The 25,394-nt window shown below is 49.9% G+C and overlaps 3 protein-coding genes across 9 annotated transcripts in view; 2 read left to right on the plus strand and 1 right to left on the minus strand.

The window, feature by feature from the left end:
- Ciita (class II major histocompatibility complex transactivator) overlaps positions 1-6,201 on the plus strand; it is a 47,698-nt gene extending 41,497 nt beyond the window's left edge. For all 3 annotated transcript variants that reach the window (XM_021184946.3, XM_021184947.3, XM_021184949.3), the window contains exons 16-19: positions 1,544-1,627; positions 1,738-1,821; positions 3,007-3,103; positions 3,598-6,201. In XM_021184946.3, coding sequence (XP_021040605.1) covers positions 1,544-1,627; positions 1,738-1,821; positions 3,007-3,082 — 244 coding nt within the window. In that variant the 3' untranslated portion in view covers positions 3,083-3,103; positions 3,598-6,201. The remainder of the gene's footprint in view (positions 1-1,543; positions 1,628-1,737; positions 1,822-3,006; positions 3,104-3,597) is intronic.
- A 1,336-nt stretch (positions 6,202-7,537) lies between these two features.
- Positions 7,538-20,604, minus strand: Dexi (Dexi homolog). 2 transcript variants are annotated; one of them, XM_021185140.3, is made up of 2 exons: positions 19,763-20,601; positions 7,538-8,146 (listed from the first exon to the last, which is right to left on the minus strand). In XM_021185140.3, the coding sequence occupies exon 1, from the start codon at positions 20,179-20,181 to the stop codon at positions 19,894-19,896; it is 288 nt and encodes a 95-aa protein (XP_021040799.1). In that variant the 5' UTR covers positions 20,182-20,601; the 3' UTR covers positions 7,538-8,146; positions 19,763-19,893. The 2 variants fall into 2 exon arrangements, with proteins under 2 accessions (XP_021040799.1, XP_085688231.1); XM_085832105.1 differs by lacking the exon at positions 7,538-8,146 and adding an exon at positions 13,572-13,692 and having other exon boundaries at positions 19,763-20,604.
- Positions 20,605-22,819: 2,215 nt separating this feature from the next.
- The window catches only part of Clec16a (C-type lectin domain containing 16A), a 204,792-nt gene continuing 202,217 nt past the window's right edge, over positions 22,820-25,394 (plus strand). For all 4 annotated transcript variants that reach the window (XM_085832396.1, XM_029470211.1, XM_021184743.2 and 1 more), the window contains exon 1: positions 22,820-23,080. In XM_085832396.1, coding sequence (XP_085688522.1) covers positions 23,001-23,080 — 80 coding nt within the window. In that variant the 5' untranslated portion in view covers positions 22,820-23,000. The remainder of the gene's footprint in view (positions 23,081-25,394) is intronic.

Consider the following 25,394-nt stretch of genomic DNA (forward strand, 5'->3'; position numbering starts at 1 on the left):
TGCTTTGGGCTGAGAAAGACCCCTCTCCCCCTCCCCCTCCCCCTCCTTTTCCTTCTCTCCCCTCCCCCCAGTCTTTCCCCTCTTTACCCCTTCTCTTTCTTTCCTCTCTTCTCTCCCTTCTCTTTCTTTCCTCTCTTCTCTCCCTTTCCCACCCCCTCTCTCTTTCCCTCTCCTTTTCCCCTCTCCCTTCCTTCTCTCTCCCTTCCTTCATGTGTGTGTGTGTGTGTGTGTGTGTGTGTGTGTGTGTGTGTGTTACTGACTATGAAGCCCAGAGCTGTTTCATATATACTGGACAAGCATTCTACTACCAAGCTATAACCCCAGCCTTCTTAACTTTCTGTTTTTGAGGGGCTGTGGAGATGGCTCCGCAGTTAAGAACACTGGTTGCTCTTGCAGAGAACTTGAATTCCATTTCTTTCTTTTTTTTTTTTTTTAAAGATTTATTTATTATATGTAAGTACACTGTAGCTGTCTTCAGACACTCCAGAAGAGGGCGCCAGATCTTGTTGCGGATGGTTGTGAGCCACCATGTGGTTGCTGGGATTTGAACTCTGGACCTTCGGAAGAGCAGTCGGGTGCTCTTACCCACTGAGCCATCTCACCAGCCCCTTGAATTCCATTTCTAACACTCACTTGGTAGCTCACAACCATCTGTGAACTCCAGTCCCAGGGGAATCTGATGCCCTCTTCTGGCTTCCTTGGGCACTGCACCTATATGAAGCACAGCCATGCATGAAGGCAAAGCACCCCCCGCCACACTCACACATATAATAAACAAACACCCATACACACATATAATAAACATTTTTTAAGTTCTAATTTGAGACAGGGTCTCATGTATCCTAGGCTGGCCTAATTTGTAATCCCTCTGCCTCAGTTTCCTAAGTAGCTGGAATTACAGGCCTGAGCCAGCAAGCCCAGTGTACAACTTACTGCCCATGCTGTTGTGTCTTGAACTCACTGTGGAACTACAAATAAGTAGTGGCCTCAACATTCTGGGCCTCAATTAGTCCACCTGTAAAATGGGACGGTAGGGCCTGCCTGGGGTTGTGACTCAGTTGTTAGAGTGCTTGCCTAGCATGTATGAGGCCCTGGATTCATTCCATCTCCAGCACTGCATAAACTGGATGTGGTGCATTGTAATCCTATTACTCAAGAGGTAGAGGCAGGAGAATCAGAAGTTAAAGGTCATCTTTGACGACATACCAAGTTCCAGGCCAGTATGGGGATACATGGGACCTTGTCTTTAGATAGATAGGATAGATAGATAGATAGATAGATAGATAGATAGATAGATAGATAGATACATAGATAGATAGATACATAGATAGATAGATACATAGATGATAGATACATAGATGATAGACAGATAGAGAGATGATAGATACATAAATGATAGATAGATAGATAGATAGATAGATAGATAGATAGATAGATAGATAGATAGATAGATAGATAGAAGCAGTAATCTCAGTTGAGTGGCTATCACCTGGCCTGAACTGGCCCAGCACCCCAACCCTCTTTCTTTCTCTGTTGCTGGCAGCTTGTACAATAACTGCATCTGTGACAAAGGAGCCAAGAGCCTGGCACAAGTACTTCCAGACATGGTGTCCCTGCGTGTGATGGAGTGAGTGTAGGGGCTGGGTGGTATCTGGGGAGGCAGAGGATCTCCCACCCACATCGTGAGAAGGGTTGAGGTGGGAGTTGTCATGCCTCAGGATGGGTCTCTCTCTTCAGTGTCCAGTTCAACAAGTTCACGGCTGCCGGTGCCCAGCAGCTGGCCTCCAGCCTTCAGAAGTGCCCTCAGGTGGAAACACTGGCGTAAGTCACATCGCCCCCGGGACTGGAGTATGTGAGTGTCTTTAGAAGTCAAATCCCACCCCTGCCAACTAGTACCTGATCCTGGGATGTCAAGTGATTTGCCTGCTGGCCTCAGAGATGAGGACGGTAATATCTGCAGACAAGACTTGTTATGTTAGTTAAACATTTTTTTTTGGTTGGGGGTGGGGGTCTCATGAAGATGACTGTCTCCCAAATGCTAGAATTATAAGCAGGCACTGCCACATCCAATTTCATGTGGCATCGGAGACCAAAGTCAGGACTTGGTGTGTGCTAGACAAGCAGGCCACCACCTGAGCCATATCCCCACCCTAAACTTTTAGGACAATGTTGCCACACAAAGCACTCAATGAATATTTCATCAGGATGAATCATATGAAATTGACAAATCAAATCATTCTTAGAATATAAAACAATAGCAAAGTAATCTTTTGTTTGTTTTTTAAACAGAATTGTACTTGAACTCATAATCCCCCTGCCTCAGCCTCCCGAGTGTGTGCTGTGCCCAACTTTAAACTTATTCTTATTAAGCTGCAGCGATGTTTGCTGTACAACAACACCTTCTACTGTTCAGATGACTTTCATCTGCACAGTTGTGCCCAGCCTTCTCAGATAGATGGTGGGATCTCTCCATTCTTTTCTCATTGTGACCATAACAGAGGCAAAAGAAAGAGGGGAAGGCACAGCTGCACTCATAGTCACAGGGGTACAATTTATTGTGCCTGTTTGCAGCTGCTCACATGCCGGCGGGGAGCAGTTTAGCTGCTGAACTGGCCAGGCTGTTACCTTCAAAGATCCCATCCACAGTGACCTATTTCTGCCAGCCAGGCCCCGCCTCCTAAAGATGCCACAGCCTTCAAGCTTTGTCCCAGAGGGGAGAAAGCATTCAAAGCATAAGCCTATGGAGGACCGAACTGAAACCACAGCAGGGTCCCCCTTACAGTGAACGAGAATAGGGCAGAGGAGATGCTTTCAAGGTCACACAGCAAACTGGGACTGAAGGGGGGTGGGGGGCTCTAACATTCTGTTCTCCCCGTGCTGGTCTGTATCCTGCCAGATAGGATGTGGTTAAGGCTCTAGACAGAGTGGGGGGCAGGGCTTGTGAGCAGCTTGCCCTCGGTGGCCTGCCATGTTTCCTCTAACCTGGCCCTGTGGTCCCATCTACAGAATGTGGACACCCACTATCCCCTTTGGGGTTCAGGAACACCTGCAGCAGCTGGATGCTAGGATCAGTCTGAGATGACCCTGCTGTACTCTGGGCAAGGTAAGCATGTTGGACTCCAGGAGGGTCATCTAGGTCATTGTCCTTGTGAAGGGGTGACTAAGGGCATCGAGCAAGGCTGGTTGGGTGTCCTAGATCCATGTGTCATCTGGAGCTATCCTGTCTCCAAATTGGCAGGTGTTCTTCAGCCTGTGGGGACTTAGGCCAAGGAACCTCCTTGAGGTCAGACTTAAAGACCAGGGAAAAACAGGCTGGGCCAGTCTCCTACAATCCCCATCCTTGGCATTAGGAAGTCCTTCCTTTGAAGCTTTATGTCTTTCTTGCTGCTGTTTCATCTTCACAGGAAATTAATGTATTTCCTGCCAGCAACATAAAGACAATTGTCCCCTCACCCTGTGTCTGTCCACCCTCTCCTATGTTGTAGTTGTCTTTCAGCCCCTTCTTCAGTCCCCCACATTGTGACAGCCCCTACTCTTCTGTCAAAGCTGCTTCTCTGGAAGCTCACTGAGTCACCTGCCTCTCCTGATCTCCCACAGAATGTACTCTGGGAACACTGACCACGCTGGACCTGGAACTGGGTACTGTGGACTCAGCTCTTCTGTGGGCCATAGCCCATAAGAGTCAGCATCCCATCACCTTGCCCCTGCAGGCTCAGAGTTGGGCCCTGCCTACACGAGGAAAGGACACAAGCCTTGCTCTTCTGAAGGCCCCAAGACCAGCTCCAGGCCCTAACCGCACCAGGCACAGACAGCCCCACTCTGCGGCTATGAGCGCTGCAGACAGAACAGGGGCTGCCTTCCGTGGGTTCACCCGGGAGAACAAAGGCCTTCTCTTCGATACTCCTGGACAGAACGAGGAACAGAAGCATCTAAGTGCCTGCTTGTCCAGACCAGGGCCAGCCTGGTGAGAAAGCATGTCTTCCTGCTGCTCCCAACAGGGCCTCCTAGAGGCTCTGAAGATGCTAAGGGCAACACTGGCCTGCAAACCTCTAGATGTGACAGGGAGCCTATGGTAGCTCTTTCTACTTGTGGCACTGTTTCCATAAACTTTAGGTCAAAGCTGAGTCGGGCCTGGCCCAGACCCTGGGTGTGAACCAAGAGGCAGGGAGTGGTCCGCTTCGGGGCTGTGGCAGGGAGTTCTTCTGGCTTCACGGTCACTACACTTAAAGTGCACCAGCTAGGTTCACTGAAGCTCTGGGACTTGGTTTATCCCACAAGTCCCATCTAGGGACACCTTCTGCCCCATCTAATGCAAAACAAAACAAAACAACAAAACAAAACCAGCTGAACTATAATAACTTGAAACAATCCACACTCCGCTGGCCAGGCAGGCTCAGCAGTGCCCACCAACCCAGAAGTCAGGCTGGAATCATCTTGAGTGTGTGTCTAGCATGTGACACAAGTTGCTGTCTGGGAGCCCTGAGTCCTTAATGGGACAGTTGGCTGGGGCTTGCCCTCCCCGTAGCATTCTAGCTATGTTATGGGGGGGGGCACCCAGAGAGGAGAGAGTGAGGGAGGAGAGAGTGAGGAGACTGGCCAGCAGAGACAGTCTGTAGACTGTTCAGAACAGGGCTCAAAGCCACACAGTATTGTTTCTACAACACTCTGCATGCGCCCGTGTGCACACCATACTGCTGAGATCTTGCCTTCACTGCAAAGATCTTGGTAGCTTCCAAAGATGCAGTGAAAAGTTCTTACTCCTGCACCCGAGGACTGAAGCAGTGACCACTGTACAGAGTGGAGTGTTCTCTCCTACTGCCCTGCTGCATCCTGGGAGCAGTTCTGTATAGCCACATTGGTCAGCCTTGGCTGCAACTAGCCCAAAGGGCTTGGCAGCACCAGTGCCGCTGTTCCTGTTTCCTCTGGGACACCCCCTTTGAGCTCAGGCACCACCCATCCCTCCATCGGGACAGTGACAGCTTGCTTTCTTGTCTTGGCAGAGGGAGCTGTCTGTGTGGCTCCACCATGCCAACCCTGATGCCAGCAGGACTGGCGCATCCCAGGAAGTGGGAGCTGGCCTAGAGGGCCTAGGGCCGGGGTGGTCTGCATGGCTGCTGGGGGGCCTGGGGCCGGGGAGGTCTGCATGGCTGCTGGGGGAGATTCTTAAAGAGACAGGTTCATCTGCAGCTCAGGCTTACATTATGAACTGTTAAGGCCTTGGGCTCAGGGTGGCACATGGAAGTCCCAATTTTGTGGCTACCAGGAACAGCATTGAGGCACTCTCCAAGGCAGGCATCTGCTGTACCTGTCAGGAGGAAGGCAGATCTGTATCACTTGCTGCCTTTGGTCTGTCTGGAAATGCCAAAAAATGTCTCTCATTACTCTGTGTTGATGATGGCTGCCATCTTTTAATGAGCTGATTAGGTAAGGCACTCACTATAGTGCTGGGGACATAGTAAATGCTCAACATATCTCACTGATTCTTGATCCTGTGTGCTGGGAAGCATCTTAGGTCCTTTGGCTCCACTGCAAAACACCAACTCCTGGCTGAGCTGCCTGGTTTCATGCTCCAGTTTGACATATACACAAGGCAAGTTTCTTCCGTGCCTTAGCTTCCTTATCTGTAAAATGGGCAGAGTCACAGTATCTTCTCTCCTGGGTTATGTAAAGGCTCAATGTGGAAACAATATTAATAAAATGGGTCAGAAAAATGGCTGATGGAATAAAGCAAGCCTGGTGACCTGAGCTTGGTTCCCAGGACCACACTATGGAAGGGAGAACTAACAAGTTCCCCTCTGGAAGTTTCTGTGCACTGCATATGCACTGGAGCTACGGTGGTTGTGAGCCTCTGTGTTGGTGCTGGGAACAGAACTCGGGTCCCCTGAGAAGGCAGCAAGTGCTCTCAATCACTGAGCCATTTCTCTAGCCCATTAAAAAAAAAAAAAAAAAGAGTTGAAACCAATGCCTGGCACAGGAGTTCTGACAGCCTCTTGTGGACTCCACGGGCACTGTGTGGGCTCAGTGCACATACATACAAATAAATCTTGAAAAACATAAAGGTCATGTGTGGTGGCATACACCTTTAACCCCAGCACTTGGAAAGCAGAGGTAGGCAGATCTCTGTGAATTCAAGGCCAGCCTGGTCTATGTTACACAGGGAGGCCCTGTCTTAACAAATAAAAATCCAACACACAGCTCAAAGCAGGAGTTCTCAGCCTTTCTTTCACCCTGTGGTTTATTCCTGCCTCTCCCTGGAATGTTCCTTCCCAGGCTCCTGGGCAGTGGACACACTAGGGTTGCACCAGGGTGGGGCCTGGAGTAGAACAGCAGCAATTTAGAGAACCTTTTGGTAATTAGTGCCATCTCAGGGGTAGGTTAAGTTGTGGGTCCCAAGTTAGAAGGTTGGCATTCATGGGGAATGCCAATGTATTGGCTTTGCTGTGACCCCTGTGAAGGATCTCTGTGGGTATGGGCATGGCATGCTAGAATAGGTTACCAGGCCCCACTTGTGATGCATAAAATTCTGGGGGGGTTGGCAGTCTGCCCATGTAATATACTTTCAATCTAAGTCTCTCCTCAGGCCCTGACTTTCTTCCAGGCCTTTCTCCAAGGATGACTCTTTTCCTGTTATGTGTGGCTGTCCTTGGAGCCAAAAAACTCTGCCATCTTGGGAAATTCAGCTGCACAAAATTCAAAATTCCCTGTTGCAAAAAGCTCATCCCGTCATGGAGGGCCACAGGCTCCTCCCATGAGTCCTCAAGCACTCACACCTGTTGTAGGCAATGCTGCCCTAATTGCACACAGCTTTGGGGCGGGGCTACAACTGTATTCTAAACTAGGTTAGACTAGGGAAGAGGACTCCATTTTTTGTGGTTTTTAGAGACAGGATCCAATATAGCCCAGGCTGGCACCTAGCTGGACACATAGCTGAGATGACCTTGAACTTCTGATCTTCCTGCTTTCACCTTTGAACTTCTGATTCTTTTGTCTCTGCCTCTGGAATGCTGGGATATAGACATAAACCACTGTGCCTGTTTTATGTGATGCTGGGGCCTAGAGCTTTGTGCAAGCCTGGTAAGCATTCTATCAAATGAATTATATTCCCAGCCTCTTCCCCATTCTTTAAGGTGTCATTATATAGCCCTTGCTGGCTTGGAACTCACTTTTAAGACCTGGTTAGGCATGTGGGACAAGGTCAGAGATCTGCCCACCTCTGCTTCCTGAGCGCTGGGATTGAATGTGTGTGCACTACTACATCCACTCCTTCCCTCTTCCTTAATGGAGATGTATCCTAGGCTCTCTGTGTGGGACAGCACGCAGTCACTTCTGTGAGACTCAGACCCAAGTTCCCCATGACCCCCTAGCTTTTCACCATAACAGGGGCTTTCAGAAGTCAAGAGAAGGCAGCCTTTCTAGAGGGAGTTCCCTAGTCTCTGACTGCATCTCCAGCAAACTGTCAACCATGATGCCCCATCTCCAAAACACACACACACACACACACACACACACACACCAGCAACAGACAAGGCAAAGGAAATTGGAGTTGCTTACATTTTTTTTAATGAAATAAGTCAGCCTCTAAGTATTGCTTTTACAGGTTTATGGAAATCAAGGATCTACTCCATTCACACTATGCGCACCACTCACACTTCCAAAAATAGATTTCTAGCCAGGGAAGCATGGTCTTCCCCAGTGCAGTATCTCAGTTCTGTCAACCTGGAGAGGTTAACCCCTGCCTGGGCCCTGGCATAGCCCTCTTCAGAGTGACTCCCTGAAACTATGATCAACAGTCTTGGGTCTGAAATCTTCCCAGCTTAAGGTTAAGTGGCATCAAACAATGCTGACAGAGCGGCCTGAGGATGAGTCCACTTGTCACTTCAGCTCTCCATGTCCTTCCCAGAGGTTAAGTGGGGGAGGCAGGTGCAGCTGGGGATGAAGTGCAGAGAGGTGACGTCTGGTTGGGTTCCTGTAAACATCCATCACAAAGGTGGCGAGTCACAACCAGACCCAGGACAGTGGAGAGCCGGGTGGCAGACGAGCAGGGCCTTTGGAGGGCCTGGACACTCCCTGTCCCTGCGCCGAGTCCTCACTTCTCCTGGCAGACACCTGGGTTGGGGCAGGAACCCTGTTGTTGGCACGAGCAGGCCTAACCAAGAAGACAAAGGACAGTCATCAACAGGGCCAAGACACCTCTGGCCAGGGCTGTCCCCCCCCTACCCCCCCGGGGCTCGGGTGGGGCTCGGAAGCCCTGCTCTCACCCTTAGGTTCTAGACTCTCCAGAGCCCCGTGCTCAGGCTGGGGAAGCTTTTCCTCTAGCATCCTTCCTTCCTTTTAAAAATAATTTCTTATTGTTTGTAAATTTATCTATGTTTTAAAAAATGATCTATTTTTATTTTATGTGCTTTGGTGTTTTGTCTGCATGTATGTTTGTGTGAGGGTGTCAGATCTTATAGTTACAGATAGACATAAGCTGCCGTGTGGGTGTGGGAATTAACCCAGGTCTTCTGGAAGAGTGGTTAGTGCTCTTAACTGCCAAGCCATCTCTCCATCCCCTAAGAGTAATTTTTAATTATTTGACAAGTTCATGTATGTATATGATGTAGCAGGACATTTCTTCCTCATTTCTTTCATACTGTCTTTCCTCCACCCTCTCCTCTTGCTTTCCATTTTAACGTCTCTTTTGATGGTGACTGACTGAGTGGAACTAGGGATGCCTGCATGAATATAGTTGAGGAGTCATTGGCAGGAACACAGGAAACTGAGGAAAATGTCTCCCACTCCACCAGCAGCCATTAACTCACTAACCACCAAGAGCACCTTAGCTAGCGCAAGGTCCGCTCGAGCCTCCTCTCCCACCCTATTGCCTGTCATTTCCTGTTGGATTTTGTTTTTGAGGCAGGGTCTCATGTAGGTAGCCCAGGATAGCCTTCACCTTCTGATTCTCCTGCCTCCACCTCACAAGAGCCGGGACCTTCTGCACTGCTGGAAATGGAACTCGGAACTCGGGGTCGGGTGGAATACAAGCTGAGCAAGTGTTCCACCGACTGAGCTGCGTCCTGACCCCGAGGGTGCGTGTTTCCAGTTCTTATGAAGGAATCGGCTTCACTCTCTGATTCTGGAGACCCACGGTAGTTTTCCATGGTGAAGGAGGGCTGGCCAGGTGCGCAAGGCAAGGCAAAAGATGCCAAGGTCAGAGAAGGATCTCAGCCATAAGGAAGATCAAGTGGGGGCAGCTGAGTAAGCTCCAAGGAGTGGGCAGTGCCTCACATCTCACGGGAAGAGCATGGTGCTTACAGGAAGGTAGCCAGTCAGCTTTGTGTCCCCACTCGGCTCTTCTTCCCATGACGCAGCATCACCCGTAAGTCCTGACCTTATGTCAGGTTGTCTCCTCCAGTCGCCTCTATTCCATGTTTAGCTGTTATCAGCATCTCTGTAGCAGTGGGGTACCCAGGTCCCCCTCCTTTTAGTCCACCTCAGACTCTTCCCTCTCCAAACACCACTGAGCACCCGGTGAAATAACCTCCATGAGACGTGCAGTGTGTCCTGCTGCATGACATGCAGGGGTGCGTGGGGCGATCATCGGCATCACAGATTTAGCAGTAGCTCTGGCCCCCAACCAGCAAAAGCTGGCAGCACCTCCGGTCAACTGTGGCTGCTAAAACTGTCCCCACCTATTTCCAAGAGCCACTAAGCAGGCATGACCATTTCCATCAGGAACTGTGCCTCTTCACATTTTACAGGTTGCAAAACAAAGGCTTAGAAAAGCAGGGTGAGTTGCCTGCAGTTGCACAAGTACTGCAGGCAGGGCTGGCACTGCACTGGTAACAAATGGGGACAATCACAATCAGGGTTGCCACTGCACCCGGTGCTCTTGTTGTGCAACATGTCTCTTCCTTCTGCCTACCTTCCCCAGCCCTGAGTACCCTGATCCTGAGACCTTCGTCCGTTTTCCAGAGCATGACTGGCCCCCAGTTATCAGAACAAGAGAGTTAAGGAGTTCCATAGTAAGCTGCTTCCCACCAGTGACTGCTGGGAAGGTAGTGTACCAACACCCCAGCCCCCTCACGGTACCTGGGGTGACATCAAAGCACCCCATTCCGGCTCCTGGGGCTTCTGAGCAGGACTGAGCCCCAGACTATAGTGGTAGTCTGCTTAGTGCTCACCTGGTCTATCTTGCTGGCCTCACTTCCCACTCTCCATCCACATGGAGTTCCTGAGATCTCCTCCCAAATAAACCCAAGGGTTCGTGGATATCTTTACCCTCCTTACCGGCCCATGAGTTGATGCTGTTATGTCTGTTGGACAGATAAAGACATCAAAGCTCAGAAAGCACAAGTTATTCTCTGAAAGATGCTCAGCTCAGAAGTACTGAAAGCTGCCTAGCCATGGTGCCCTGGCCCTGTGTTTCCAGCACTAGGAAGCTAGGGTCAGAGAATAGCAGGTTAGAGGCCAGCCTGGGCTATAGGGTAAGACTGAGTTTGAGGACAAGCTGGACCATCTAGTATGAACCTGTTTCCACAAACAGAACAAGAGCTGTGTACCACCAGTTCCTGTACCCATTTTGCACGCCAATGTTTTACACGCCGGGCCCCAAGCTAGAAGACAGGGCCAGGCACTGTGCCAAGTTGTGAGCAACTTTAGCTTGAAGCAACCCTCCCAAAGATGGGACGTCGTGTGGGCACCGCTGGAGATCCACACAGGGCTGGGCTGCACAGGAAGGGCACCCCACGGGGAGACTAGGCATAGCCATCTCCTGTAGTTCTGAGCATGGAGTGGTTGGAGCTATATGCTGAAATTTCTCCCATCGTCTACCAGACTTATCTGCTGAAGGCCAACTGGGAATACACTCTACCACGTCAGGAACCTTCTCTGGTTCCCACTGACAATCCCCCCACCCCCCACCACCAGACAGGGTCCTCCATCCACCCTTTTGTCCCCTCCTGCCTGCCCAGAGAACCTGTGGGAAACAGGGGCTATAGCTACATTGGGGCTTCCAGAAAGGCTTTCTGAGACTCTTGTCCCGTCACACCAGAGCCTACTTGTGGCTGCTCTTCCTTCCAACAAACCTTGGGGGAGACAGGGAAGTCTTGAAAGCCTTCATGTTCAGAAGCCTGCAGCAGAATAATTTACTGAGATTCCCCCTCCGGGGTACCTACTGCAGGGATGCCCCAGCCCAGGGTAGGGATGAGGTAGGAATCACCAAGGAGGCCTCACTTCCTGCCAGTCCTCTGACTACACAAGAGGCCCAGCAGCTGACTGAGCCTTTTGACCTAGGAGCCCTGTCCCTGTGCCCACACCTTGACCTAGGTTTCAGTAGGTGCTGCTGACTTCCAACTCATTTGCTGAGTCTGTTAGTGACAGCCAATGATGCCAGGCGCCTGTTTACTCAAGTTCCTCTCCTTTAAAGCTTTCCCCCCCCCTCTTAAAAGCTGATTTAAGAACTGAAGATATGTTCAGTGGCTAAGAGTATCCGCTGCTCTTGCAGGGGACCCAGGTTCTGTTCCCAGCACCCACATGGTGGTTTAGAATTACCTATAACCCCAGTTCCAGAGAATCCAACGGCCTCATCTGACCTCCACAGTCCCCTACATGCACATGGACTCACATAGGATGCATAAAATAAATATTTTTTTAAAAGTTGATTTAAAGGAAATTATGTAAAAAACAATTCAGGGGCCGTCAATGTGGCTTAGCTGATATAGGTACTTGCTGCCAAGCCTGACTTCCTTAGTTTGATCCCAGGATCCACACAGTAGAAGGAAAGAAACCAACTTTTACAAGTTTCTCTCTGACATCCACATGTGCACCATGGCATACCCATGCCCACCCCTGCATACATGAATAAATGTAATCAAAGAAAGAAGGTGAAGGTGGTCAGTGGGAAGCAGAAAGCAGCCTTTTCGGGGCATGGACTTAGTGCTTCTAGACAGCCTTCTAGAAACTCACGGCACACCCCTCTTCCTCCACATACCCCAAATGCATGGCTTGCCCAGCTCTGCAGACATCTGAGATCTCTGTGCTAGAGGCAGACCGTGTAGCAGGCCCCACCTGGCTCGGGGCCAAGGGAGTGATGACAATCTGGCCACCTCCCTGGCAGCAAGGGGCAGGAGGAAAGAAGCTGCCCTACACTGGATGAGCGCTGGTGTCTCAGGCCTGGAGTCCACGCCCAGGCTGGCTCTCACTAGGGGCTATCTAGTGTGTCTGCAGCTGTCCACAATTCCCTACATGCCTGCCCAGGAGCTCCTGAAGCTGTCACATAGCACCTGGACATTACTCATCAAACAGGCTGAGTGCCCCTATCTTGAATACCTGGTCCAGAGTGTTTTGGCTTCTATGATATTGGAGCACAGTAATGAATGCCTGGAGGGACTGAAGCAAGTCTAAAGTAGATTCCATCTACCTGCCAGGGCATGAATATGGAGGTCCGAGGACAGCTTTCCTGAGACTGGTCTCCTCCCGGGTATGTCCTGGGGCTCTAGCTCAGATCATTAAGCTTGGCAGCAAGTGCTTTTACCTGCTGAGCCATCTCGCAAGCTCCAAAAATGTAGTTTTCTGTAACTTTTTTTTTCCTTTCTGAGACAGTTTCACTCTGTAGCCTGGGCTGGACTACAGCTCTGATGCTTCTGCCTCAGCCTCCCCAGTGCTGAAATCAGAGGTGCTAGCCACTTTACCTGGCCCAATTCAAAAGTGTTTTTATTACTGTTTTGATGTACAGTCTTACTACAACTATTAGCTGGCCTCAAATCCATAATCTTCTTGACTCTGTCTAACTATGAAAAAAATAACCCAGCACTTGTAATTTTAAAAAGGTAATGGGGTAATGTCAAGGAGATAGTGAAGAGGACACCCTATAGCCAGAGAAAGGAAAAAGCAGGAAGGTCAAGGTGCGGTGAGCCTGACTCCTCTGGTACCTCCCAGGGATTCCTGCAGCCTAGCACCTCACTTCAGAAACACTGGGTAACTGTGGATGGCTCGGAGCTGGGCATCTAACATGGGTCACTGAACTGCCCCAAGCCTCAGTTTCCCTCCAAGTGACCATCCCAACGTGATGCAGGGAAGCTCTGTGGCAGAGGCACCCAGTTCTAACCTCTCAGCCAAGCTCCCTTCCCAGCAGGAAGCCTGAGAAGGAGGCCTTCCTTTAGGGATGTGGGATGACAGCTGCAAGCGCATCTCAGCTGACTCTCAGTGGGTACCAAGCATCACCAACCCCAGTCTGCTTCACAGGCAGTCCATCATGATGCTCTCTTCTAGTTCCTGGCCCCAGAAGAGCAAGGAACCCCAATAAAGGGGGGATCCTGGGGTAGGGGTCCCCTGGTCTAACATACAAAGTGTTGGTAGAACTGGGGTTTAAACCCCAAATGTGTGTGACTATAAAAACTTTAGGAAACAATTTTAGGGGTCACGTGAGCTGGCTGAAGCAATCATACATCCATACCAAACACAGATTGCTCTGCTGCTCTTGGTCAAGCCTTACTACTTTTCAGAGAAAGTTCTAGGTTGGTGCTGGGAACTTTCATTTATTAGTACTAGCTCAACACATAAAGCAGGTCCCAGCCCTCACCATTAGCTGGCTTCTTCTTGTGGTGACATAGCATTCATTTAAAAATAGATCCATGCAGTCTAGGCGTGCGCCTCAGTAGTAGGATATGTGTTTAGGATGTGTGAGGTACTGGGCTGGATCCTCAGAAAAACCTAAAAAACAGTAAAATACAGTCAAGAGGGCCTGGGGCCGGAGTTTAGTTGGCAGAGTGCTTTCCTAGTGTTCACGAAGTGCTGGTTTCCATCCACCTACACTGGCACTCTGGTACACATCTACACCCATAAAGCAGGCGCAGTGACCCGAGACTACAGCCCCAGCATTTGGGAGGTGGAAGCGGCAGGAGAGGAAGCCCAAAGCCATCGGCAGCTAGACAGGAAGTACAGGGCCAAACCAAGTCCACGTGAGAAAGGAGACTTTTTTGTTGCTGCTGTTCTTTAGTTTGTTTATTTGGATTTGTTTTTTTTTGTTGTTGTTGTTGTTTTTTTTTGTTTTGGGTTTTTTGTTTGTTTGGTTGGTTTTCGAGACAGGGTTTCTATGTGTAACCCTGGCTGACCTGGAACTCAATCTGTACACCAGCCTGGCCTTGAATTCAGAGATCCTGCCTCTGCCTCCAGAGTGCTGAGGTTAAAGGTGTGCCTACCTTTTTTTTTTTTTTTTAAACCAAGGAGCACTAAAACTCTAAGGAAAAGCATTATTTACCTTAAACTCTAAAAGGAAAATCAGTAGCTCGCAGTAGAGAGACCTGACGCATATCACCAAAGCTCACAGGGCCAGCATGGTACAGGGGGCGTGTGGCTTTCAGAATTCTGTACTGAGGACACACCTTTTCCTGCCAAGATCACATCACCTGAATGGCATCCTGAGCTCAGACGGACACCTGACAACCCCAGGCAGAGACAGCTGGCAAACGCCACACCAGCCTCTTGCACATTGCCAATGTCACACCCAGAGATAGACAGACTGAGCAGTTGGTCCAGAATAAAGAAAGCAGTGACCTCAAAGCTTACACACTTATCACTGAAGGACATTTCTGGGACAGCAAAAGATGTGAATAAAGCCAGAGAGCAGAGTGCTCCTAAGTCCTAACCCTGTCCAGCTGCTGATTTCAGCCAGGTGTGGTGGCACCCAACTGTAATCCAGTGCTTGGGAGATAGAGCAGGAGGGTCAGGAGCTCTAGGCCAGTCTTGGTTATAGAAGACCCCATCTCTAAAAACAATGACATCTTGCTGGCTTTGACAAGGACACTACAGATACCAAGTAGATCCTTCTTTTAGGAAAATGCAGACCAAAATATTCAGGGCCAGAGGAACATCATGTCTGCAATGCACTCTCAAATGGTTTAGAACATGACTGTCCACATGTGTATGTGTGTGTTCACATGCATGCATAGGTATACACAGAGGAGAATGTGAGCTTGCTCTTAGCAAATGAGCAGAAATGCTGGCTGCCAGGCAGGCTCTGCTGAGGGGAGCACGGGAGTTCTTTACACTTTTCTTGTAACTTTGCTGAAAGTGTGGAACTCTACAATTTTTCTAAAAGATTTCTTTTTATGAGGAATTCAGGATAAAAGGAGCAAGCATGTAGATGAATGGGCCTGGTGAGGCCATGACTGGCGCTGGAAGTGGGCATGGGAGATGGCCAGTCATGGAAGGCTCTTCTGCTCCCTGGTGGCCACTGTGCTGTGCAGGAGACACAGCCATCTTATTTGGCTTTGGCCTCTAGGCCCCTCACTTTCTAGTCTTCAGTTTCTTTACTTGCAATGCTGAGTTATCTCAGCAGTCAAGAGGCAGGGGGCAAGAAGATCCTGAATTTGAGGCCAGTTGGAGCCACATAGTGAGATCCTGTCTCAAAAAATAAAAAGTCTGTGTCTTTCAATGTGATTTTGATCTCCCAAATGCAGCTGGTGTTCTCAGAAGTTCCAGGATGAAGGCAGCAGTAACAGCTGACTGAAGCCCTCCTGTTTCTCATTCAGCTAAACAGATCCCAGGGCTGGGAGGAGAGTGTGATATGGAGGCCCAACTTTTCTGGCTGGAATCTCCAGGCTGGGCTAATTCAGAGCCACAGCCATGAGGCCATTGACATCTCGGCTGGCCTGGAGACCTTTTCTTCCCAAAGGGCTGGGCAGGACTACTGAACCACTGTGACCAGGGCCCCTTCTGTGTGTCTCTTGAGTGAGAGCAGAGCATTCACCTGACCCACACCTCTAGACCCTCCAGCCTTAGCTTCCTTCCTGTTGTTCTGCATCTTCCCTCACCCTGATCCTGGTCCACAGGCTACCAGTAGGTCTCCCACAACTGAAATCTGAATATATGGCTGTCTCCATAGAAGTAGTGGGCATCCCAGCTGGGCAGTACCATGCTCTGCTGGGTGTTCTGTTGACAGTGCAGGCTATAGTCTGACAAGAAAGGCTGAGAAAGTAGTCATGGTCTTCAACTGAGCCATCTGAGGCCTGAGAGTAAGCCTTATTCGGTCACCCTTATTGCACAGCCACACTGTACCAGGCCACACAGACTCTGGTGGGATCATCCCCATTCCCAGGCCAGAGACTGTGTCTCTTCTACAGTACCTCATATGTCAAGGGAGGTCCCGTGGGCACCCCCACCTGTTACACGACTCTAAAGTAATTAACCAGGCTAAGGTGTCTCTCTAACCTAGCAGATGGGCTGTCAGCAATCCCCACCCCAACTCTCTCTCTCTCTCTCTCTCTCTCTCTCACTCTCTCTCACTCACACACACACACACACACACACACACACACACACACACACACACCCCTAAGGCTCCAAGGCCATGCATCCAGTCACCTCTCCCACAGCAAGCAAGGCGTCCCATCCCCTACTCCCCCAGGCCACAATGAGCACTCTACAGAAACCACAGAGGCCACTTTCCAGAGCTCTGAACCCGGGCCCTGGGGATTACGGGCATGGGAAAAGGAAGACAGAGGTAGGGGTGTGTGGAGTGTGTACACCAATGGGCATGTTGTCTGAGCCCACTTTGTTAGTCTCTGGTCCTTTTGTTAGTCATGAGACATGAATATTAATGCACAAGGCAGGTGAGGGCAGATAATTCCAGACTGCACCGACCTGTCTATTACAGCAGTTGATATTCATGGACCAGTTACCATGCAAGAAGGTCCAATTCTTTGTCCTCTCAACAAGGCAGATTTTCATTATTCCTGCTTTATAAAAGAGGCCACCAATATGTGGAGTTAAATGGCATTCCCAAGACTGTGGCTAGACCTGCAATTTGAATAAAAAAAAAAAAATCTGGGGCTGGTGAGATGGCTCAGTAGGTAAGAGCACCCGACTGCTCTTCCAAAGGTCCAGAGTTCAAATCCCAGCAACCACATGGTGGCTCACAACCATCCGCAACGAGATCTGGCGCCCTCTTCTGGAATGTCTGAAGACAACTACAGTGTACTTACATATAATAAATAAATAAATCTTTAAAAAAAGAAAAAATCTGAGTTTAGAGTTACTGCTCTGAAACTGGACTATACATTGACTCCTCAAATAGGTGCTCAGTAAATGTATAATAAGTTAGACACCAGAGGTGAGGAGCAAAAGTGGAGGTCCTTGTTCTTGCCATGATTCACCCCAGCCCCCACGGCCTCATGTGTCCTGGTCTGGCTTGTTAGAACATTACTGGGAGCAAGCATGCCTGGCCCGGGGCTCCTGTGTATGGAAAGGGCCAGGAGGCAAGGTTGGTCACTTCACTCTAGGTTGCGATCACTCATCCCTCCTGCATCCTCTGGGACTTGCCTTTCTGGCCCTGGGACCAAAGTCTTCTAGCTTGGATGGGGGGACAGGTAGTGTGGTTGGATGCGGGGGACAGGTAGTGGGTGTGTCTCCAACCCGTACCTTCCCTACCCCCAGGGTCAGCCAAGAGTGTCCCAAAGGGATGCTTCTTGGTGTTTCTGCTCACACAGCAGTTGGTGTACAGCATGTCAAAGCATTTGGGCTCTGGTTTTGAGCTTAGAATATGCCAATGTTTTCAGTTGGAAGCAGGAATGTTTCTGCTGATATGGTAAGAAGATAAAATAAGACATTTTCACCAAGTTATACTGCCTGAGAGTCTACTTGGCTCAAAGACAGAAATGTAACATGGGATCACAGGGGCCGAGCCTAGACGCTGTGAGAAAAAGGAGGGACAATGCTTGTTGTATGACTACATGTGAGAACATTCAGAAGGCCTAGAAGTAGGACTGGTCTGTGGTCTCTACTCAGGTTCTGAATGGGTCCCAGGGATTCTACCTCTGTTAGGTGTTCCCAGTGTGGTCTTGCCCAGTCACCTGTCACCTCTGGCTAGACAACTAACAACATCCTCACTGGCCTCCCTCCTCCTACCCTTTTATTTAGCCCATTCTGTTCACAGCTGCCAGTCATCTGACAGAGCATGAGCTGGACTGTGTCATGCCCTGCCTAGGACCATCACTGGATGCTAACTGCTCTTGGCCCAGCCTCCCTTTGGCTGTTGAATGAGCCATGCCTTTCCTGGCCCGAGGTATGGGTACTGACAATTCCCTCAACCCAGACTGCTTTGCTCCAGAGGTCTCTGTCTGGCTCCTTCTATCAATTCTGGCCTCAGCTCATATCTGCCATCCCTTCAGAGAGACCTTCTCCCACTCTCTAGTTAGAGCAGCCTGTGCCTAGTCTCCTCTCATGGTCATTTCGTACAGACCATCTGCCAGAGGCCGGTTGCTGTACAAACAGTAGCGAGCGCATCAATACAGCCTCTAAACTTCCCATTCCTCACTAGGTTTCTAGATTCCCACTTGTGTTCCTCGTGGAAGGCCTGCATGCCAGGTTCCATCTGCCTTTGCTCACCGAGAACTCAACAAATAGGTATTTGTTCAATGAAAGAATGGATGTCGGGCTGGCAGGAACGTGGAACAGCTGGTGCATGCCCTGCCTTGAACTTGGCACCTGTGTGGATACCACTAGACTTACTAAAGACTCCTTCAAAGATATCACGCCTTGTTCCCAAGTATTTCCCTCTTACCATGCATTATTTCTACAACAGACAGACTATGTGTTCCCAAAGTCCACTGTTGAAAGCCTGTTCCTGCAGTGATGGTGTTAGAGGTGATTGGGTCACAAGGGTGGAGCCCTCTAGTGGGATTAGTGCCCTTTGGAAAACTATGAGGATGAAATGCTTGTTGTTTGAGCCATGGTATTCTGGCACGGTACCCCAATCTAAGACACCCACTTATGGCACTGTTGACAATCAGGGAACACGGGAGAGGAGGGGTGAATGTCTCCTTGGGGTGACATCAGTATCTGTTATCTAAAAGGAGCCCCCACCCACCAGCTCCATGTGCCTCCTCATTGCCACTTGGACTCTATGACCTGCCAAACCCCAGCATTCCCCAGCTATAGGGCTAGGCCTGCCCCATGACACCTCAATGGACCCAACAGCTTGCCTGGCACAAACGTTCTCTCATACAGGCCAGCTGTTCCCTTTCCCTTGTTGGGAGACTTCAGCCAGTCTTGGATTCACGTTATCTTTCTCCAACATATAACAAAACTTCTTGGCAGAAGCCCAAAGGCATGTCTTCAGTACGACCACGCGGTGGTTCCTTCTGCTGACCCTAGGGTGCTGAGAGGCTTTGCAAATACTGCAGACAAAGCCAGCACCAGCTCAGAACTGCCTACCTGTCCCAGAGCGGCAGCCTAAGAAGCTGACAGCCTCTGCGGATCTGAGCTGCAGTACCAACAACCCAGGATCTCTGAAACCTGACTCCAAATACAGCAGCAGAAACACTGCCAAAAGGAAGTGCGGCGGTGTTGTTTGCTGAAGGTTTCCATTCTCCCAGGCTTGGCCTGAAGCCCCTCAGTTTAAGTGGTCCCTCAAGAGGCCGCAGAACAAAAGTAAGCAGTGCCTCTTATGACACCAGGCTATGCTTTCAGGACAAGTAAGCATCCCCCCAAACCCCAAGGTCACCAACAAGACAGGCTAAGACTTGGGGGAGGAGCTGACAGCTCCACCTCAAAAGGTTTTGGGTACAAAGCTTTTACCAGGGCCATGGGGAAAATTGCATGATTACTCCAAACATTCATATCCTTGGGGGAAATCTCTCCAAACACTACTATTCCTAGCATCGGAGTTAGAGCCAGAGGAGGTGGCCAGAGAAATCAGAGGCTTAGAGGAAGGATGTTAGTCTGCCCTGAGGACACTACCTTCTCTCTCCCCGAAATACACCCCCATCTCAAGGGCACTTACGGGCCTCTTCCTGGGGTCCCATCCCTGTCCAGATGGTGCCCCCAACCAGTGGCAGCGGCATGGTACGGGCGGCTGGTCCAGGCCAAGAGTTGCGGATGGTGGAAGGCAAGTGGGGAACAGTAATCAAGACCTTATTCCAAATATCCATCGAAGACGTCAAGCTCTGAGTCGGCATCGTAAAGGCCAGAGCCAGGGTCAGAAAGTACGCCGAGGTCCACCAGCGCCTGGTCCAAGTCCTCGGGCAGGAAGACGAGGCCCACATTGAGAACGATGTATTCCATAAGGAAGGCGTAGTAAAGGATCAGCACATTGACGAAGAACAGGCCCACGTAGAACATAGAGGGCAGCAGCGGTGGCTGCACGTAGGAGACCAGGGGGCCCAGAGCGTCCAGGTGGGCTGCGACCCGGGCGCCGGGCATGCAGGGGCCGGCGATGGGGGCGGCGGCCGGGCGATCCCAGCGACCTCAGCCGCTGCGGCGCCCGGGCGGCCGGCGAGGGGGCAGCTCAGCCATCCAGGGGGCGCCCCGGGGCTCGGTGGCAGCAGTGCTGGGCCCCGGGCGGCCTCCGAAGACGCTCCTTGACACCCCGAGATGCTCAGGGCCAGGTCCCGGAGCCCCCGGATCGGGCCACACGGGCCGCTCGCCCCTCAGGGCCACCCCCCTAGAAGTGGCCAGCGACTCGCTTTGTGCGCTGCGCTCGCGCGCCCCCGCCGCAGCTCAGAGTTGAGGCTGCTGCTGTCTCCCCGAGGCGTTCCTCAGGCACCTTCGGCGCCCCCGCAGGCTCACTGCCCATCGCTGCGGCCGCCAAGTCGCTCTGGGCTCCCCAGCACCGCCTACCCAGAGGCTCTTCGTTCATTGGCCAGCCGCATGCTCGCCCGTATTTATTGGCTAGCTCAGTGCTCCACATTTATTGGCTTGAGCTATCCGGGGGCGGGTACTCTTTTGCTCCGCCCCATGGGAGGTGCTCCAGTCTCTAAATTGCTCTTCTGCAATTGGCACTCCCTAGACTCTGCATCTCGAACTTAGGTATGGAGCGTCACCTTTTTGGAACTTAGTTTACCCCCTTTAAAATGATGCCGGGTGGAAAAGGAATGCCGGCAATTCCACTGAAAATCTTAGATATTCTCAAAGCGCTTTTGTTGTTTTCTTTTTCACGGTATAGTAAGAAAAAAATCAATTACTGAGTGCCTTTGACAGAGGCATTATAGGGTTCCATGACACCCGGATGGAAAGTACCACAAGCAGGTCAAATCTTCTGCCAATAAGGTTGCTTATTGTTTCCTATTACTTTGCAGTCCATGTTTAAAAAACAAACAAACCAATAATGCTAAATATATATCTACTCAGATTCCTCGGTTTACAGACCAGCCCTGTGCTTCGTCAGGAGGATGAGTTTGCTAGGGATCAAAACCAAGGTCTTGTGTGTGCAAGATATAGACGAGATGTAGCTCTACATCTGTTTTTGAAAAAAATAACAAAAAACCCAAACCCCGAAAACGCAGGGTCTCACTATGAAGCCTCTGGGTGGCCTGAAATTGGCTATAGACCAGGCTGTCGCAGAACCTGTAGAGTTCCACTGCCTCTGTCTCCTGAGTTCTGGGATTTAGGCCTATCCTCAACTCTTACAAAGGCCTTTAATCTAAATCACACTTAGGTTTATAGGAGCTGGACAAGGCAATGTAGTATATTCCCTTTTCACAGATGAGGAAAACAAATCCCAGAGAAATGGATTCTCGAAGCTGCTGAGTCTCTGTCATTTTCTTTGGAGGTCAGACCTGTTCTGGTTCTTTCATGACTTTTACATGGGAAACCATTAGCCTGATGCCGGTCTACATCTCTCTAATTCTTGGAAGCAATGCAAACCATCAGTTATTCACTCTATCAATATTCATCTAAAAACGTGCTATGTGCAAATCTTGTCCTGGGCCCTGGAGAGAACATTGGTCCCTGACTCAACTCTTTTCCTAGGACAGTCAATGGGCTGCCACAGGGGTTAAATAGCTATGAAATGTAGAAATGAATAAATGAAAGGGTGTGGGGCACAAAATCGTGCTTTCCACTGAGGTTCCCACTTCCAGTCTGGGAAGGAAGTCCAGGTGTATGTAACCTCTCATGGAGATCTCGGAGTTCTCTTTCTTTCTTACTGAATTAGTTGGGAAATGGCATGAGTTTTCAATGATGATCAGAGGAAACCTCTGAAAGTTCATTGTGGTTAGCTTTACAATGCTGCTCACATCTTTACAAAATGTTTTAAGACTAATGTGCAAAAGAAAAAGGTTGTAAGGACAAACCAGAATGTTACTGATTGGTTTTGTCAACAGAAGCAAATAAGGGTACCTGGGCTTGAATCCTGCGTCTGTCACACATAAAGTGCCTCTATGACTCAGTTTCCTGAATTATAAAATAAGATTAATAACAGCATCTACTTCATATGGTTGTGAGAATTAAATAATTAATCACTTAGGATAATGACAAATGATATGTACTACTCAATGCTTTTTATTTAATTATTATTGCGATATTGAAGGTTGCATCCATAATGCATAAGTCACATTTCCACCCCTTTAAAAAATATTTTTAAAGAGTTAGACCCATCAAAATGGCTCAGCTGTTAAAGATGCTGACAAGACTGAAGATCTGACTTCAATTCTCAGATCCCAAATAGTGTAAGGCGAGAACTTGCTTTCCAAAGTTGTACTGACTCTATGAGTGCGTGTGTGTGTGTGTGCGCGCGCACGTAATACTTTTTAAGAGAACTAAACCTTGCCAAATTGCTAAGGGTGGTCTCCAATTTTAGCTGGGGTTTCGAGACACTCTTCTTCTAATCACAAAGCTAACAATAAATAAGGTCAGATAGTCTTACTCCGATTTCAGCAAGCCGTTTCCGCCCACCTTGGCAGTGCCCCGCCTCTTCCTTCCTCTTGTCCCGCCTCCTCTGGACGGTCGCGCGAGTCATGCCGGTCCTTGTAGTCCGTTCGCAGAGTCCTGTCCTCAAGAGCCTCGCTCGAGAACTTCATTTCCCAGATTTCCTCGCGGCGGCGGCCGTAAAGCGCGGCGGTCGAACGGCCGGTTCCGGCTGAATGTCAGTGCGGGGCTTTGGGCTGGGGAGCAAGGTGCTTGGCAGTCTCTCCACCGCCCCCGCCGCCGCTGGCTGGGCTTGAGATGTCGCCGCGGACACCGGGCCGCTGGGCGGATCGGACATGAAACCGTGAGGCAGGCGACGGGGCTGGTCTGCGGACATGTTTGGACGCTCACGGAGCTGGGTGGGCGGGGGCCACAGCAAGTCCTCCCGCAACATCCACTCCTTGGACCACCTGAAGTGAGTGTGCGGGGCGCGCGGCGGGAAGGCCGCGGGGCCGGGCGCGGACGCCCAGACGCGGGCTTGGCTTGCGGGGCTCGGAGGTGCGAGGAAGACAGGGGTGCCGCGGGAGGGTTGTATGTTGGTTATCCGCAAGGCTTTGGAGTCAGGGCACCTGGCTTCGAACCCTGACCCTTTCACTTCTGGCTCTGTGTGTGACCTTGGACAAGTCGCGTGATTTTTCATTCTCCAGACACCTTACCTGAAAAGTAAGGGCATCGTTGAGTTTTCGTTTTGTGGGCTGGAGTTGTCTTGATGTCCCGGGGACGGACTGTGGCCACTGGGCTTCTTGGGGTGGCACTTCTTGGACTGCATAGTTACGAGGCCATTGACCCGGCCAGATCTGGATTCGAATTTAGTTAACAGTATGCATTTAGGCTTCAGTTTCCTTCTGAAAAACTGTAAAACGAATAGAGTGACAGTACCACTTTTTGTGGTTATTTTTAGGATTGGTTGGATAAGAGAATGAAGAAAACGCACAGAACATGTACAAGTGCTCTAAAAAGAACAGTGATTAAAAGAATACAAGTATTTTCAGAAGGAATTCTAGAGGGATAGTCAGCAGTAACACCTTTAGAGAAGACAGGAGGCTTACAGAGTCCTGGGGAAGCAGGGAAGTACACAGAAGAGGCTAGCTTTGGAGTTAGACCTGTGTTCAAATCCTGACTTAATGACTGTAGCTTTGGTCATATTTTCTGTCTCTGTCCTTCCAATTTGCCATCACCAGTTGGGAACTAGGAACTGCACAAGAATTGGGTAATGTTGAACATGCTAAGTGATTGATTCAGGATTGCTCTACAGGAGTGGCTAACAGAGGCACTCAAGCCTTCCCAGCCCACTCCAGTTCCTTTCTGTCTCTAAGTTCCAGTCATTATACCCCTGCTGTCTTCTGTGGCTCTGTTTATTTTCACTTCCTTTCTAGCTTTTGTTAAACTGACACTCCCAAGACAGGAGAACCTGCTTGGTTTCTTTGCACTTGTATTGCCAGAGGATTGGAAGGGACTACAAAGAGAGAGTAGTAGAGAAATGAGAGGCTCCAAGGGAGAGAACTGGAGGTGGAGGTACCAAGGGGGAGGGGGGAGAAGGCAGTTTCAGAGGGGACCCCAGAAGCTTTGTATGGGGACAGGAAGATAGTGCGGTAACAACAGAAAGGAAGACAGGGGTCCCTAGAAAGGATTGGCAAGCTAAAAATTAGATGGGGCTTCCCCTTTGATGTTGGGGTGTAGAATGGCTTCTGTCATGGAGCAAGGATTTAGTAAATGTTTGTAAATCTCCAAATGTGAAGAGCTGGATGGTTTGGGGGTGGAGAGGAAAGAGGTAGAGGGCAAGAATGGGGGTTGGTAGCAATTCAGAAATCTTAACCGGGATGGCAGATGGCCCAGAAAGGGAGTGGGGTGTGGATAAGTGGCTGAAGGATTTGAAGAATGTGTGGGTGGATTTGGCTGTGAAGGGGAGGATGATTGTCCCGAGGGGCTGGGTGTCCTACCAGCCTAAGCACCTGCTGGCTCTCACTTAACTTGGGACTGTAGCCCCTTTAAATACCCATTATTGTGTTAATTTGCCTGGTTAAGGATTTCCTGTTTGTTTTAGTCATCACAAGTCTATGAGTTTGATTGTGTCCTATATAGATAGACTTAGGATTCAGGTAGCTTAAGGCAAGTTTCAACTCTGGTTTCTTTGTTATAATGTTTTTCTGGATAAAACTTCTTAGTTTGAGGGAACTTTTGACTGGGCCGCATGTGATGGCCAACGATGGACCCCTGGTAATGTAAAGGACCTCAGGTTCCTCCTGATATCCTGGGAATGTCTCTGGTTCACTTCACAGGTCCTGGGAAAAAGAGCTTGCCCACCTTAATTCAGGCTGATCTGTTTAATCCCTTTCACAGCTTCAGGAACCTGGGTATTGATTGGCACAGGATCTAAAAGATCCAAGGTGACTTGGAAAGGGGACTGCAGACATCTAGTGCCTACCCCAGTGCTTGTGCTGCCTTCATCTGCATTCTGAGTACCAACTCCTGGGGGAGACTGCTAGCTGCTGCTAGGAGACCACAGTGGAGTCAGGACTCTTCAGTGTGTCAAATCTCAGGACTGTAGTGGTCCCAAGGGTCTGTAGAATCCCTTTATAGAAGCTTTCTGGAGGAGGCAACACTGTATCAGAGATCCCCTAAATGGGGAAGTGTCATCATATGGCACAGCCACGTTAGGGGCACCGTAGTCAGATTTGTGGCCAATCCAGGTAGGAACTCGTAGCTATGGGAAGCAAGGCTGTGAGAAG

The sequence above is a fragment of the Mus caroli genome, unplaced genomic scaffold (assembly GCF_978045245.1).
Source record: "Mus caroli unplaced genomic scaffold, Mus_caroli_1 scaffold_17, whole genome shotgun sequence".
Taxonomy (NCBI): Eukaryota; Metazoa; Chordata; class Mammalia; order Rodentia; family Muridae; genus Mus; species Mus caroli.